Raw genomic sequence first — 15,972 nt, 5'->3', positions numbered from 1 at the left:
ATTAAAGCTTTCTTCTTCAAAAGACGCTGTTCCTGTTTGTATCTAAGGGTAGGGCCTTCACTGAGAAAATATTTGCCAAGTGCCTATCAAGGAAAGCGCTTTTATCCATATTTAAAAGGCCCATCAAACCGAGGAACAAGAAGATAAAGAACCTGATTCTAAAATGGACAAAAGACTCCAACAGACATTTCACTACATAGACAGAAAAACACCAGAAGACGGTCCCTGCCTTTAGCATCAGGGAAACGCAGAGACCCTTCCCTGCTCACGTGAAAACAGTTGGAACCACAGGTTCTGACGCTCACACGGACCTGGACAGTGCTGGGGGGATTTAAGACGGTGGAAACTGCCCCTGAGGTTCTCAGGCTGCGCTCACAGCCAGGGGCCACCAGGCTCCCCAGAGACGAGGCAGGGACTGGACAGGCCTCGCAGGAGAAAGGTCCACAGGCCGGACAAGGCCTGAGCGGCACATCTGTGGGACGTGCCCACCGTGGCCGATGTCAAACATTCACAGGAAGCTGCCTGGTGCCAGGCTGGCACAGATGTGTGGCAGTGTGCCACCCTGCCACTGACCTTGAACAAGGGAGATGTGGGGGTCTGGGGTGCCGACTCTGGGCACGGCTCCAAACCTACCTATGACCTTCTCTGCCCCAAGTTTTCTTTTTTTTTCTCTTTTTGGGTCACACCCGGCGATGCACCGGGGTCACTCCTGGCTCTGCACTCAGGGATTACTCCTGGCGGTGCTCGGGGACCATATGGGATGCTGGGAATTGAACCCGGGTTGGCCGCATGCAAGGCAAACGCCCTACCAGCTGGACTATCGCTCCAGCCCCTGCCCCAAGTTTTCTTGCCAACGGCCCGCAGTGGTGGGAAGCCTGTGGATACTATGAGCTGTGGGGCGACACGCATGGTACATGGTACAGGCCTCGCTAACTGTGTTCCTACAATGTGCGAAACTGGAGAAAAGAGAATGTTACTAATGGGACCAGCAGGGAGATGGTTCTATGCGTCTTTCACACGCACTGGATTCACCAAGACGGAAGTTTAAGGGAACATCTGCATAGATGTGTGGCTCACACCTGGGTGGGTTTTTTTTGTTTGTTTTTTTGCTTTTTGGGTCACACCCAGCGATGCTCAGGGGTTCCTCTTGGCTCTGCACTCAGGAATTACCCCTGGCGGTGCTCGGGGGACCATACGGGATGCTGGGAATCGAACCCGGGTCGGCCGTGTGCAAGGCAAACGCCCTACCCGCTGTGCTGTCGCTGCAGCCCCAAACCTGGGTGTTTCAAGGTTGGTCAGAGACACGTGTGAGGTGCGTGACACAGGAGGAACAGGACAGTGAGAGCTATTTGCCTCGAGTTCTGCTCATCTTTGTGGTCAAATCTAAGAGCACCGGGAACACAATGGCTGCGTTCCCTTGGCCGCTCTGCGTGACCTCACACCCCTGTGCATCATCGGGTGTGACCCAAAAAGCAGAAAAGAAAAAAAAAGAAGAGAATGAGAGATTCCAAAAATATGGAAAATCGAGTAGTTGGGGTAATAGACCCCAAAGAAGGAGGAAGGATAGTAAAGACAAGAGCAGAAATTAATGAAATGGAAATGAAAAAGCAAAACTGAGTCACAGAGAAAGTCCCTGCTCTTCGACCACAGGAGCACTTTAGGGAGAGTCTTTGCTGCCTCCCTGTGGGGGTGTAATCCCTGAGCTCCCAGAAGGGGAGAGAGAGTCTCAGGCTTTGTCTTGGGGCTTTGTTGGGGCAAGTCCCTAACACGGCGTCTTTTCGTTTCGCTGATTTTTACATTTGTTCACGAGAAGCAGAAACTGATTATTCCTTCACCTTCCAGTAGCCGAAGATGTCCTCGCTGCACTGGCTGAACTTTATAAGAAAAAAACAAATCCAACCCCATCAAAAAGTGGGGAGAAGAAATGAACAGACACGCATAAAGAAGAAATCTGAATGGCCAAAAGGCACATGAAAAAATGCTCTTCATCACTAATCATCAGGGAGATGCAAATCAAAACAACGAGATATCATCTCAGACACAGAGACTGGCACACATCCAAAAGAACAAGAGCATCCAGGGGCTGGAGCGATAGCACAGTGGGTAGGGCGTTTGCCTTGCATGCGGCCGACCCAGGTTTGATTCCCAGCATCCCATATGGTCCCCTGAGCACCGCCAGGAGTAATTCCTAAGTGCAGAGCCAGGAGTAACCCCTGTGCATTGCCAGGTGTGACCCAAAAAGAAAAAAAAAAAGAACAAGAGCATCCAGCGCTGGGATGGATGCTGTTGATAGGAATGCCGAGTGGTCCAGCCTCTCTTGAAAGCAATATGGACATTCCTCAAAAAACTAGAAATTGAGCTCCCATTTGACCCAGCAATACCACCATTGGGAATATACTCTGGGGGCCCCAAAACACACAGCAGAAACACCATCTGCCCTCTCGGCTCATTGCAGCACTTAGTCACAATAGCCAGAATCTGGAAACAACCCGAGTGCCTGAGAACAGACGAATGGATAAAGAAACTATGGTGCAGCTACACAATAGAATACTATGCAGCGGTTAAGAAAAATGAAGTCATGAAATTCGCCTATAAGTGGATGGACATGAGAGTAGCATGTTGAGTGAAATGAGTCAGAGGAGATACAGGATGACTCCATTCATTTGTGGTCACTGTCACTGTCATCCCGTTGCTCATCGATTTGCTCGAGCGGGCACCAGTAACGTCTCTCATTGTGCGACTTATTGTTACTATTTTGGCATATATTTTGACAAGCTCTGCCGTGCGGGCGCGATACTCTCGGTAGCTTGCCTGGCTCTCTGAGAGGGGCGGAGGAATCGAACACGGGTCGGCCACATGAAAGGCGAATGCCCAACCGCTGTGCTATCGCTCCAGCCCTCACTTGTGGTATATAAAAAATATATACAGTAGAAGACTAATATCCGTGGCAGGGAAGACAGGGGCTAGGAAGACTGGTCAGGGGTTGGAATCAACCACAAGCATGTGTGGGGAGGAGGGCAGGAAAGACAGAGAAGAGACTAGTGAGTGTTAAAAGTAGGTAAAGGGATAGTCTTGATAACCTTTCAGTATCTGTATTACAAACCACAATCAATGCTGGAAAGGAGGGAGAGAGAGGTGTGGTGTGAGAGAGAGAGAGAGAGAGAGAGAGAGAAGAAATGTACACCGATGGAGGGATGGGTGTTAGAACACTGTATGACTGAAACCTAATCATGAACAGCTTTGTAAGAGTCTATCTCACTGTGATTCAATTAAAAAAAATCTTTAAAAATATTAAAAAAATAAAATGCCCTTGCTAGAAAAGGGGGTTTGCATTTCAGAGTAAGTTCAGAGAGCAACATCGGTGCTGTTTCACCGCCTGCTGAAACGGAAAGGTGATCCTTCCGCTGAGCCAAAAAAAAAAAATCCCTTTCTCGGGGCAAATGGGCTTCTCCAGTTTGAACAAGGAGGCATCTGTGCTTTAAAAAAATCACCTCCTCATGCCGTGGGCAGGCCACACCTGTCCCTGTGCAAAGGTGACTGGGTTCCCCGCCGGCCTTCCTACGCAGACGCCAGACCCCGATCACCGATCTGAAACTCACAGAAAGACCCAGTTTCCACCGCTCCGAAGTCCCCACGGGGCTGGGTGGGTGCCAGGAAGCCGACTGGGCTTTGGCAACACAGGAGGGAATGGTGAGGTCTGTGGACAAACAGTATGTGCCCCTCCCCCTGCTCCCCTGCACGCCCCCATACCCCACCAGAAAACTTGGTTCTGGGGCTTTCAGTGCTTCTGGTACTTAAAGAGAAGCTGGAAATCCAGGTTTTTCCTTGTATTTCACAATTTTAAATGTGACCACTGAGAACAAGCGTTTCACGTCAGAGTTGGCCGCCAGGGGCTTAGCCCTATGCTCTGGGTGAACTGAAGAGGAGGCTGGGGTGGGGGGTGGCCTAGGAGGGTCACCCAGCCCCATTCTACCTCACAGGCCCCAGAACTCTGACCACTAGGGCGGCGCCACCTCTGCTGTCTCGGCTTTGCTCTGAGACCCGGAGCTCAGAATCCAACCTGGTGATGCTAACTCGGCAACGAGAGAGAAAATCCAACATTTCCACCACGACGACTGTCCCTGCCCCTGACCCCACCCTAGGAAGGAACCGCGGCCTCCCCGTGCAGCTGCTCCCTCCCCTCCCGGGACCTCGCTGACCCGGGACTTACCTGGACTGAAGGGGCCGGTCGCTGGGGTACGTCCAGCGGCTGGAGCCGCCGCTGAACACCGTGTCGGTCATGGTGACAGTCGGGGCGCCTGGAAAGCAAGCCAGAGAGGAGGGGCTCAGTCGGGCGTCCATGCCTCTGTGCCCAGGTCCCCGTGCTGGACGCAAGGAGCGGGAGCTCCGGGGCCCCTCCACGCCCCGATGGCGTAGCGCAGCGAGGGCGCGTGTCCTGCTGGGTGTCACGGCACCCGTGGGCCGGTGTGGGGGCCCCTTCCCTTCGACTCTGCTCCTCCTCCCCCTACCAAACACAGCCACGTGCCCGGCAGGGCACATGCGGAGCTCTGAACGCCCAGCCCGGGGATGTTGGCATTTCCTTGGCAGCTTGGTTATGGGCCAGCTAAACACACACACACACACACACACACACACACACACACACACACACACACACACACACACCCCAAATTTGTGGTTGCGAATATCTGGAGTCATTTGGATTTTGGTTTTTAATACTTGATACTAGCACTCCCCCCCCCCCCAGATATTCCAACGGTCACAGGTAAAACTGTCCGTGGGACCCTAGCATAAGACTTTGGGCAACTGGCAGGCCAGGGCGGGGCACAGAAACAAGCTCAGGAGGGGCTGGGGGAGGTGGACTGAGGGAGGGGGAGGGGCCCCTGAGGAACCCGAGAATCCCCCATGTTCCCCCATCTCCCAGTGCTCCCGGCTGCCCAGCCCTGCCCCAGCCTCGGCCACACCCTCCCTGCTGGCTACCACGGGGCCCTTCATGGGTCTCCCCACTCTCCAGTCACCCTCCATCTGTGCCCGACGGTGGCCAAACCACGGGGCCACCCAGCGATTCCACTCCCGAGAGCTGAGACGCGCCGAGACCCCCCCCCCCACAGCTTAGCCGCCATCTCCCAAGGGGGCCCTGGCGCGGCGTTCGCCAACTAGTGGATGGAGAAACCGAACGTGCCTCGGGAGGTCACTCCCGCCCCCAAAGGAGGGAACGGCTGGCGCAGGCGTCACTGTGGTCGGGGTGTGAAGACTCTTCCGTGCAAGGAGCCCGGGGTCTGTGCTCAAGGCGCTGCCGTCACAGGCCCAGAGCTGCACCTTTGCAGACAGAAGGTGGGCAGGGGTGGGGGGACAGGCTCCTCCTGGGGGCAACGGGGGTGTCCTGTGATTCACTGTCCCGACGGTCGCTCTGTGAACAGGTAGAAGCTGCTGAAGTCTCAGTCAGGCTGGGGGCGGGGGCCCCTGCTCTGGGGAACTTGGTGATGTAGTAAAACTCGGCCGTCCTCTGCCCCGTGGCTCGAGAACGCCACTCAGGAGAAGAACGAAAGAAACGCGCTCAGTGGGAGAGGAAGGAGGAAACTGTCTGCCATAGAGGCAGGGGCAGGGGTGGGGTGGGAGGGTGGGACACCGGGGCTGGAAAATTTTAACTGAAAAAATCAGATTATTTCTGATCATTGCATGACCGAAACTCAAACATAAAAGCTTTGTAATTGCATGTCATGGCGAATCAATTAAAAACAAAAGCAAGCAAACAAACAAACAAACAAAGAAACGCGCTCAGAGGCTGACGCTGTTCGTGACGGCTGAGTCCTGGGCACTGCCCAGCTGCCCCGTGGCGGGGCGCAGGCGTTTCGGCTGGGGAGGCAGTGCTCGCGCTTCGCAGGGCTGCCAGGCCGCGGGGCCAGCCCCAGCGCTGAGAAACGGAGAGGAGGAGGGAAACGACCCACCAGACGCCCGCACCGTGGGGGGCCGGGGAGAACAGGGCCCGGTGCGAGGCCAAGGCGGACACAGCTCGCCCCGGCAGCCGCCCCTGTCCTTGGCGTGCGTGCACGGCAGTGCGTGCCCTGTGGACAGCGACAGGAACCAGGCCCGAGGCCCCGAGGCCTTTGCACAGGGGAGGGGCACGGGGGGGCGTGAGGGGGAAACGCAGAGCTGGCTCCATCCTGGGGCTCCATCTGCAAGGGGTAGAGTTCGACACCCACAGGGGTGCCCGGGGTCCCTCTCTCTCCATAAGGAGCACCTGGGGGTCTCCCTCTCTCCATAAGGGGCACTCAGGGGTGCTCCCTCTCTCCATAAGGGACACTCAAAGGTGCTCCCTCTCTCCCTAAGGGACACCCAAGGGTGCTCCCTCTCTCCATAAGGGACACCCAAGGGTGCTCCCTCTCTCCATAAGAAGCGCCCAGGCCCCCTCAATGGAATGACGTGTACGGTGCTCGGATCACACCAGGCTCCCCGAGTCTCTGCCTCCCTCTGTTCCGAGAACAAAGCCTGAACTCCATGGCCCTGCCCGGTTCCTGCCCTCTGCCTTCCCTGCCCAGCCCCCAGCCCCCCAGGCCTTCCTGCTCCCCCCTCCACCGACCGCTGTGTCCTCCTGGGGGGCTTGTCGGCAGATCCCAGCTTGTCTCCCGTCACCTCCTCCGGGTCTCGCCTGGCAGCCGGCTGCAAGCCCCCACAACCCGCCCCCCGACCCCAGCTCCTCTCCCCAGGCCCCGGGCAGGGCAGGCCAACAGCACAGCCCAGAGCGGAGTTGGCGCCTGGGTTTGCTGCCTTTGGCAGGTGCAGTGGAGCGCCCCAGAGCTGCCAGTTCTGTCTCCCCCGACCACCACCACCCATGACACCAACAGCGAAGCAAACATCCCGCAGACCTCTGACCACCTTACCTGACTGCGCGCCCGGAGCCCGCGGCTTTCCCGGCTCCCGGCACTCAGCCAAGCCCCACGATGGGGCCCCCCGCACAGCCCACCAGGCCCTCCCGCCCCCGGAGACGTGAGACCCGGAACGCAGGAACACGGAGAGGCGGCCAACGCCTAACGAGCTGCGGCGGGAGCCAGCCCCTGTGTGCCGCAGTTCCAGGCCGCTTCGAATCCTCCCCCAGCGTGGACAGAACATGGGGCCCACGGGCCTCCCGGCCGCGCAGGCCTGAGCTCTCTGGCAGCTGCCACGCGGGTCCTCCCAAACCAGTGTCACAGAACCAGATCTGCAAGGCCGCCTGGCAGAGCTGCTCCGACCCAACCCAGATAAGCCCCCGGGCAGGGGAGGACAGCCCCTTAAACCCAGAGTTCCCGGGGAGCCACCGGCAGAAGCGAGGGTGCCTCCCTTGCCACAATTGCTGCTGTTTTACTCTGCTGGCTGATGCGGGGATGGCGGGTTGAGGGCAGGAGCGTTAGTCTAGCAGGCAGGGAGGTTGCCTCGCACGCAGCCTACTGGGGTTCAATCCCCAGCGTCCCAGGTGGCCCCCTGAGCCAGGAGTGATCCCTGAGCCAGGATCACTTCTGGCAGGCTTGGGGCATCATACGGGGAGCCAGGGATCGAACCTGGTCCGCCGCATGCAAGGCGGGTGTCCCACCCACTGCTCCAGCCCCGAGGATCCCACCTGGTTCCTCTACTGTTCAACATGATATCAGAGCTCCCAGCGATAGTAATTAGACAAGAAAAAGAATTCAAAGACATTGAAATTGGAGTAGAAGTTCAACTATCGCTATTTGCAGATGATACAATACACAGAAGGCCTTAAGGATTGCAGGCCCCCCCCCCAAAAGAAAAACAAAAACACTTAGAAATAATTAAATAACACATTAAAGCACTAGGTTACAAAGCCAAGTACCCATTGCATTGGCAGTTTCAATGAAATCCTTATCTCAATCCAATGCTATCTTTCAAGGACACAGAACAAACTCCACTAAAATTTGTATGGATTCTTGAAACTTCCTGAGTAGCCAAAACAATCTGGAGGAAAAGAGATGGAAGCCATTGCATTCCTGGGCTACAAACTATACTCTAGAGTGACAGGAATTAACACAGTGTGGTCCTGGGAAAAAAACCAATCCATCTTAGTCCTGCACACCTCATCTGGACAGCGGCTAGGGAGATGTCTAGTGGGCTAAATGCTTTTGGTGGGTGACTTTGTCAGATTCCCCACCACGTATCTGTTGATAGCTACTTCAGCTCCATGAATGGGGCTTCCTTTATTATTATATCACTGTGTCATTGTCATTCCGTTGTTCATCGATCTGTTCAAGTGGGCACCAGTAACGTCTCCAATCGTCCCAGCCCTGAGATTTTAGCAGCCTCTCCTTACTCGTCTTTCCCAATGATTGGAAGCTCTTTCAGGGTCAGGGGAATGAGACCTGTTATGGTTACTGTGTTTGGCATATTGAATATACCACGGGGAGCTTGCCAGGCTCATCCATGACTTTGAATAAATAAATAAATGAAATTGCAGAATACTATATAACTGACTTACAAAGTTCACATGGGGGTCGGGGGCTGCCAGCAGGTCCACCAGTATCCGCGGGGCAAGCACATCAGAAGCCTGGTGGTGCCTCCAGGCTTCCTGATACCCCAAAACTGCCACTCTATCTCTGGCCAGACCCAACAACTCGGGACCAAGTTTCCCAAAGAAATAAAATGGCCAAAAGTTAGGTATATGGGAGCCACACCCACAAACCACCTCCAGCTCATATGTAAGCTTATTTATCAACCTTGCTTCAGAAACTCATAAATACATGTCAAAGAGATCAAAAGCCTCAGTTAACCATGCAAGACCGAAGAGACCAGGGTAAATCGAAGAGGGGCAGGTCAGCCGGGGGCAGGTCAACCTTGTGCACGTCCAAGCAGAGGCCCTGGCAGCCACTTGCTCCCACAGTCCAAGATTGCCACCATGCCCCGGCTGGACTACACCATCTCAGGATGGACCTCACCGAGATATAACCTGTTGAAAACTCGGACATGCAGGTTTTGTGACTGTCGTCTCCAGGCTTTCTTGGGGTTGGGATGGGCTACCTCCCCCCCACCTCCCTGCACTTCTGGAAGCCTCAACAGTCACATCCACACCCAAGAGCTGCCACCCAGTTAAAAAAGCCACTCCAGCCTTACCTTCCCAATAAAAATCCTGAACACCCTGAACAAACATGATGGCCTCTAAGTACCTGCATTGCAAACTATAATGCGAGGATCGGGGAGGGAGGGAATGCCTGCCATAGAGACAGGACGGGGAGGGCGGGCGTGTTGGGAGGAAAATGGGGGACATTGGTGGAGGGAAATGTACACTGGTGGAGGGATGGGTAATTGTATCACTGAAACCCAATCACGGACAGCTTTGCAATGGAATGGTCTAACTCGTGGATACTCAATAAAATTTTTTTTAAAAAGTAATGGGGAGTTCATGCCAGTTTAAGTCAGCTTAATCAGTGGCTGAATAAATAACAATAAAAATACATTAAAAATACAATCTTAAATACATCAAAAACAACTAATAAATAAATAAGAAGTGCAAGTCTAGTCCAGGAGATGGGTCAAAGGGCTGGAATGCGAGCTTTGTGTGTAGGAGACCTGGACAGAGCCCCAGCACAGCAGGATCCTTGAAGCACCACCAAGAACGAATCTCCAGCACCACCAAGGGTGGGTTCCCCCCAAAAGAAGAGATTCTTATCTAACATATAAATTATAAGTAAATGGATTACATACTTGTAAAGCTAATAATTACACAAGTGAAAGTAGTATATACATAACATATATATCTGTCACTGTCATCCCATTGCTCATCAATTTGCTCAAGCAGGCACCAGTAACATCTCCATTGTGAGACTTGTTACTGTTTTCGGCATATCGAATATGCCACGGGGAGCTTGCCAGGCTCTGCCATGCAGCAGGATACTCTCAGTAGCTTGCTGGGCTCTCCAAAAGGGATGGAGGAATCGAACCCAGGTCGGCCACGTGCAAGGCAAATGCCCTACCTACTGTGCTATCGCTCCAGCCCTCCTTTATTATTAATCAAAAAGATTTTTTTTATTTTTGGGTCACACCCAGCAATGCTCAGGGGTCACTCTTGACTCTGCACTCAGGAATCACTCCTGGGGATGCTCGGGGGACCACCTGGGATGTCGAGGATCAAACCTGGTTGACTGCGTGCAAGGTAAACGCCCTCCCTGCTGGACTATCGCTCTGGCCCAGAGGGGGCTTCTGAGGCTCAGAGGGGTAAGTATATTCTGCCAGGCTGGTGAAGGGCAGGGAGGGATTTGTCTCACAAATAGTTATGTCGGACGCTGGCTGCTCCATCTCTTTACTCCACTGTCTCTAGGTGTGTTGTAAAGAAGAGGGGGCAAAGATGTAGGCAAGACCACTGATACAGCATTTGGAGTATATAGTACGTGCTGAGCTTGGGGCCGCTACTGGTCCCTTTTGTCACACCTGGAAAAGGGCTGCCAAAGGATTAGCGTTGAGCTGAGAGACAGGGACTGATTCCCGATGCTGATACCCGCGTGCTGGATCCAGCCAGACCTGAATCTATCACGGCCTTTTAGGCTACTAGAGGTCAAAAGATCACCTTTCCCCCCACCCCTCTTCAAGTCAAATCTGAATAAAAATTTGACCTCTGCAACCAACCTAAGCCCCTTCTGTGTGTCTTCACAAACTGGCCGTGTTGTATTGGAGCAAGCTGAGATCTCAAGGTCAACAAAGACGGACTGAAAAAGCAGAGGAAACGGGGAGCAGCAGCCTCCATCCCTCCCTCAGAGTCCCCCGCTCCTCCCTTCCGGACACGGCTACCAAGGCTCGGACCCCACAGGACGGGAAACAACTGGAAAGCCTCCACCACCAGGGCCTGCTGGGACCCTGTGGTGACAATTAAAATTCAGTGGCAGTAAACAGCACTAATTAAAAGCAAAACGAAGTGCTTAATAAGACAAATGAGGTGGCAGTATTAATAGCCGGGATGAGCGAGCTGGCATTAATTAAAAACAAAGCCAAATGCGCCCCGCCTCTGAAAGTCTGTGTGTGAGTGTGTGTGTGTGTGTGTGTGTGTGTGAGTGTGAGTGTGTGTGTGTGCGAAAGGGTTAGCTCTGTTAGCACCTGGCTGCAGATTCTGGGATTGAGTCCGCTGAGGGTGCAGAGGGAGACAGTCCTGTGGAAAATGGAGGCTCTGGGGGTGCACCTGGAAAGATGATCGGGAATGTGCAGATGTTTAGGATGCAGGAGCAGATGATCTAGGGTGCAGGGACGGCCGGGTAATGAGGGCGCAGAGGCTCAGAGACATCGGTGGACATGGAGTGTCCGGCGGGTGGAGAACAGGCTGGGGGATCAGGACTGAAAGGAGGGGGAGTGCCCAGGGATGAGCCCTGTTCCTGAGGGTCCATGGGGACAACATGGACCGCCCCGGCACCGCCACCCGGACCCCACGCCCCGTCTTCCATCAGAAGAGCCTCAGGCTGAGAACACCTGCCCTCAGCTGGCAGTTCTGCGGGTCGCTGGGGGGCGGGGCAGGGTTGGGGGTCTATGTCCTTCTGCTCTTTATAAGGCTGACAAGGGCATCAGTTCTCCTGAGCCTCAGTTTTCCTCCTCTAGAAAGTGAGGGCAAGAGCAGAACCCACGTCAGGATGCAGTGAAAATGGCAGGCTGGGTGCACAGACCTGGGCCCGGGGGGGCGTAGTGTCTGCCACCCCCTGGCAAGTGGGCACTACCCTCACTTGGTGCAACCATGAATAATAGTACAGGCAATGCTATCCTGAAGCTGGGGGCTAGCTTCAGACTTCCTGGACCCGGAGTCGGTAGGCTCATGCGCCCCTTGATGATGTTCTGGTCCGTGACAATCCACACACGGGACAGTCACCCGGTGGCCACACCCGCTAGACTGTAGGTGCCCTGGGCTACACCACCGAGACTGTGGACTCTCGCAACGGCCGCGTCACCCAACAACCCCGCACAGAATCTTCCGGAAATGCAGTGGCCCTTCTCTCTCCCGGGAAAGCTGGGGCTGTGGGGAGGCCCATGGCCCGTTTGGTGAAGAACAGTCCCCCGGTGGGCAGACTGGCCACGCACGTTCCTCACCCCCACCTCGTCCACCTTGGCCATCGCGGACAGGCAGGGGTGAGGCCTCCGTCCCCCACCCCTGCCAGAGAACATGTGTCGGGCATCACCCCGTTAGCTCCCAGAATCCAGGGGGGGCGGGGGAGGAGCGAACCCCTGCTGGTTCAGCCCCTGGAACTCGGGGGGTTGCTTGTTACTGGTGCAGACCCCCGGTCAGTAGTGTCTGTGCTAGGGAGGGGCGGGGGCTGCAGAAGGAGCACGGGATGTCTGGGGGGGTGGAGAGCAGGCTGGGGGGATCAGGGCTGGAGGGAGAGCGGGGAGGGGCTCTGCGCCAGCCCCGATGCGAGAGAATTGGGGTTCAGGCGCTCCCTCCACTCCCAGGCTGCCCCGCACGCCTCCTGGGTGGGCCTCGGACCGGCCCTCGGAGACCTTCCCGAGCCCCCTGGCTCCCCCACAGTCTCGCCTCACAGACCAGGGAGCAGGCGCCCAGAGCAGCTGCCGCTCAGGGTCCCAGGCGGGTCCCTACGGGGCATGTGCTTGGCGAGTCCACACACGAAGGCCGGGCCGAACACCTGGAGATGGTGTGTGTGTGTGTGTGTGTGTGTGTGTGTGTGTGTGTGTGTGTGTGTGTGCGCGAGCCAAACGTTTCCCTCCCCCCCCCGGGTTTACAAGCTCCTGGAGCTCCAAGTCCGCCCTGGCATCTCACCCGTTCGCCCCTGCTGTGGGTCCCGTCCAGCCCTGACTTCTACCTGGGAGCGCCCCCACCCCCACCCCACCATGTGTGCGCCCAAGTGCAGACAGGGGAAATGTGATCAGACAGCTCTGCGCGCTGAAACAAATCATTTGGTTTAATGGGCCCCGGCGGCCACGTGGGGCCAGATTGGGGGGGGGGCGGGGAGTGCCTTGGACTCAAGCTGGGCTGGAAGTGACCAATCTGCAGCCCTGAGTCTCATCACACCACCGAGACCCACCAGGGTCGTTCGAATCTCCTCTCTGTCCGGGTCAGGGAAGATGGACTGGGAGTGGAGGGAGCCCCTGAACCCTATTCTCTCACATCGGGGCTGGACAGAGCCCCAGGGGCTAGGAGAGCCCCTCCCCTGTGCCCCCGAGTTGTGCAAGATCACAGTGTCTGACCAGCAAGGACACTGCTGCCTCAACCCACCAGCCGGGGCCCCGTCTCTGGGCACAGAGCCCACGAAATCCAGGACTTTATTTTTTATTATTGTTTGCTTTTTGGGTCACACCTGGCAATGCACAGGGGTTACTCCTGGCTCTGCACTCAGGAATTACCCCTGGCAGTGCTCAGGGGACCATATGGGATGCTGGGAATCGAACCCGGGTCGGCCGCGTGCAAGGCAAATGCCCTACCTGCTGTGCTATCGCTCCAGCCCCCGAAATCTGGGACTTTACGAAAGAATAAAAAGCCCCCTTAGCGCGCATGAATAATAGATCCTCGACACCTGTCTCCCTCCGCCCCCTTGTCCCCCCCACCCCGTCCTGGTGCCAGACTGGGAGCTACAGAGAACGATGGAGGGTGAGTGTCGGCCAGAGGGCTGAGTGAGCCCTTAGCTCTGGTCCCTCTCGAACCTCCACAGAAATGGCCGTGGGCAGCCGGGTCTGGAGTGACTGTCGTCTCCCAGGTGTCCAGCAGAAGGCCCTCAGGACGCTTGTCCTGGGAGGAAAAGGGGACACGGAGCCTGAGAGGAGCCAAGCTGCTGGGGCCCGAGTCCCCTCTCTGCGTCTTTCTCACTGTAGGATGTCAGGACTCTGGCTTCACGGCCCCTGTGCCTCAGTTTCTTCGGGTACAAATCAGGGACAGTGAAAACAGCGCCGCCAGCAAGATGGTGAAGGATTAGATAGGCCGAGGGTTGCGGCCTGCTAGGGGTGGTGCCTGGCGCTGTGATCAGCTAATGTGCCTTCACTGGGGTCCACGTAAGGCCCCCCAGATGAGGGTCGGTGTCTGCAGCTCCTGTGGCATTTACTACTACTGTGTATCAGTCTGCACACGGCTCATCCGCAGATTCATGAACATTCAAATGGAGATACCAACGCATCCCTTTTACAGATAGGAACACTGAGGCCTTGAAAACTGGCCTTTCGCCCCTAGAGTCTATCAGAGTCAGGAATGAGGTCTCCTGGCTGTCAGATTCAGGTGTGCTTGCCTCTCCATCACTCTCCTGTCATCTTTCTCCCTTCCATCCTCCTGCAAGGGACCCCTCAGGGACAGGAAGCATTCGCCCTCTTCCAGACGCTCTGTGCCCGTCAGCGCCCAGCCTCGGCTGACTTCACTCACAATTCCTGCTTCGTGTCAGGAGGCAGGGCTGCGAGGTGAGGGTGCGTGCCCGAGGCCAGTGGACCAGGCGTCAGTTCCACCGGGTTCTGGTTGGCCGCGAGGAAAGCATCTAAGGGTGATCGCTACTCCAGACCCCCAGCCCGAGCCCGGGCACTGCATGGTCCCCCGAGTACCGACCAAGGGTGAACCCGAATGCAGAGCTGGGAGTAGTCCCTGAACACCACCGGGTGAGGCCCCGGGCTCCCAAGACAACGCAAGACAAAACCCCCTTCTGTACTGAAGCTATTTGTGCTGCATCCCGCTTCCTCCCGGGCCCGAGGGCCACGGGAAGTGTCCACAGCCCAGTCTGCACGGCGACGGAGGCGGCAGCAGGACAACCTAGAAACCCTCCTTTCCCGAGGGGGACAGGGGGGAAGGAAGCAGGGTGGGGGTTCAGGACCATGGACAGCGACCCGCAGCTTCCTCCCCCCTGCCCTCTCCCCCCGCCCCGCCCCCGCCCGGCGTCTTGGGTGCACGCGCTGGTATAAAATCCACATCGCAGGGGCTGGAGCGATAGCACAGCGGGTAGGGCGTTTGCCTTGCACGCGGCCGACCCGGGTTTGATTCCCAGCATCCCATATGGTCCCCTGAGCATGGCCAGGGGTCATTCCTGAGTGCAGAGCCAGGAGTAACCCCTGTGCATCGCCGGGTGTGACCCAAAAAGCAAAAAATAAAAAAAAAATCCACATCGCATATAAAACACACAGCTTCTGAGGCATGTCATCCACGAGGACAACCTGACACCACGCGCACATCTACGTAAAGGACCCATCCCGTGCTCCCCTCCTCGGTGGCACCAGTGCTGTGGCACCCGTACCCAGTGGTCTGCTGTGTTTCCGACCTCAGTTTTCCCAAGTGCAGTTATGAGGGAGGGGCAGCTGATGGTTTCATTGATGCAAAAAGACACGGTGGGGGAGGGGGTGGGAAACGGCCGGGAACCTTGTCATTCCCGCTTGTTTCCTGGCCAGCTTCGAGCCCCCCCCCACCCCTAGAAGCCCGAGATGCGTTTCCAAGCTCCTTCTCTGGCACCTGTCAGGGGCGGGAGGAGGTGAGGCGGGAGGAAGGGGCGCCGCCACGAGTGAACTCACCCCCTGGGGATTCACAAGCCTCCAGGGGCTCTGAGCAGACAGAGCCAGGGCCGGGAGGGAGGCAGGTGCGGGCACGGGGCCAGCAACGGCCAATCCGCGTCTTCCGGAGTCGAGCTCGGGAGGGGTGGGTCGGCTCCGTCCCGGTGATGCCTGGCACCGCCATGGACGCCGAGGAAGGAGCCTTTTGGCCTTGACTTTGGGCCTTTCCTGAGCCGAGATCAGAATGCAGGGAGGCGATGTCTCTCCTCGAGCCGACGGGCTGCAGCTGTTTCCAAGTTCGGGCTCTGGTCTTGGACGGCCACGGCGCCCGGTGGAAAGCAAGGAGGGACGCTAAAGCGGGGTGCAGCCTTCCTGCACGGGGGGGTTGGACCCGAGCTCGTGGGAGATGGCGCTGAAGCCGGAGAGGTAGCAGGGCGGGGGCAGGGGTTGGGTAGAGCAGGAGCGAGGCAGGCGCCTGCCCCCCCCACCCCACCCCACCCGCGGTCACCAGGTGCTTCTAGCCCACCGAGAAGAAGGGGTTGGATCCCC

General features: G+C 56.6%; 1 protein-coding gene across 1 annotated transcript in view; it reads right to left on the bottom strand.

The window, feature by feature from the left end:
• Positions 1 to 15,972, bottom strand: part of RPH3A (rabphilin 3A) — a 59,480-nt gene that overhangs the window by 30,987 nt on the left and 12,521 nt on the right. The window contains exon 3 of the mRNA XM_055146628.1: positions 4,211 to 4,298. Coding sequence (XP_055002603.1) covers positions 4,211 to 4,281 — 71 coding nt within the window. The 5' untranslated portion in view covers positions 4,282 to 4,298. The remainder of the gene's footprint in view (positions 1 to 4,210; positions 4,299 to 15,972) is intronic.

This window comes from Sorex araneus, chromosome 9, assembly GCF_027595985.1.
Source record: "Sorex araneus isolate mSorAra2 chromosome 9, mSorAra2.pri, whole genome shotgun sequence".
Lineage (NCBI taxonomy): Eukaryota > Metazoa > Chordata > Mammalia > Eulipotyphla > Soricidae > Sorex > Sorex araneus.
Note: the sequence above shows the minus strand (reverse complement) of the source record. Positions and strands in the feature narration are given on the sequence as shown.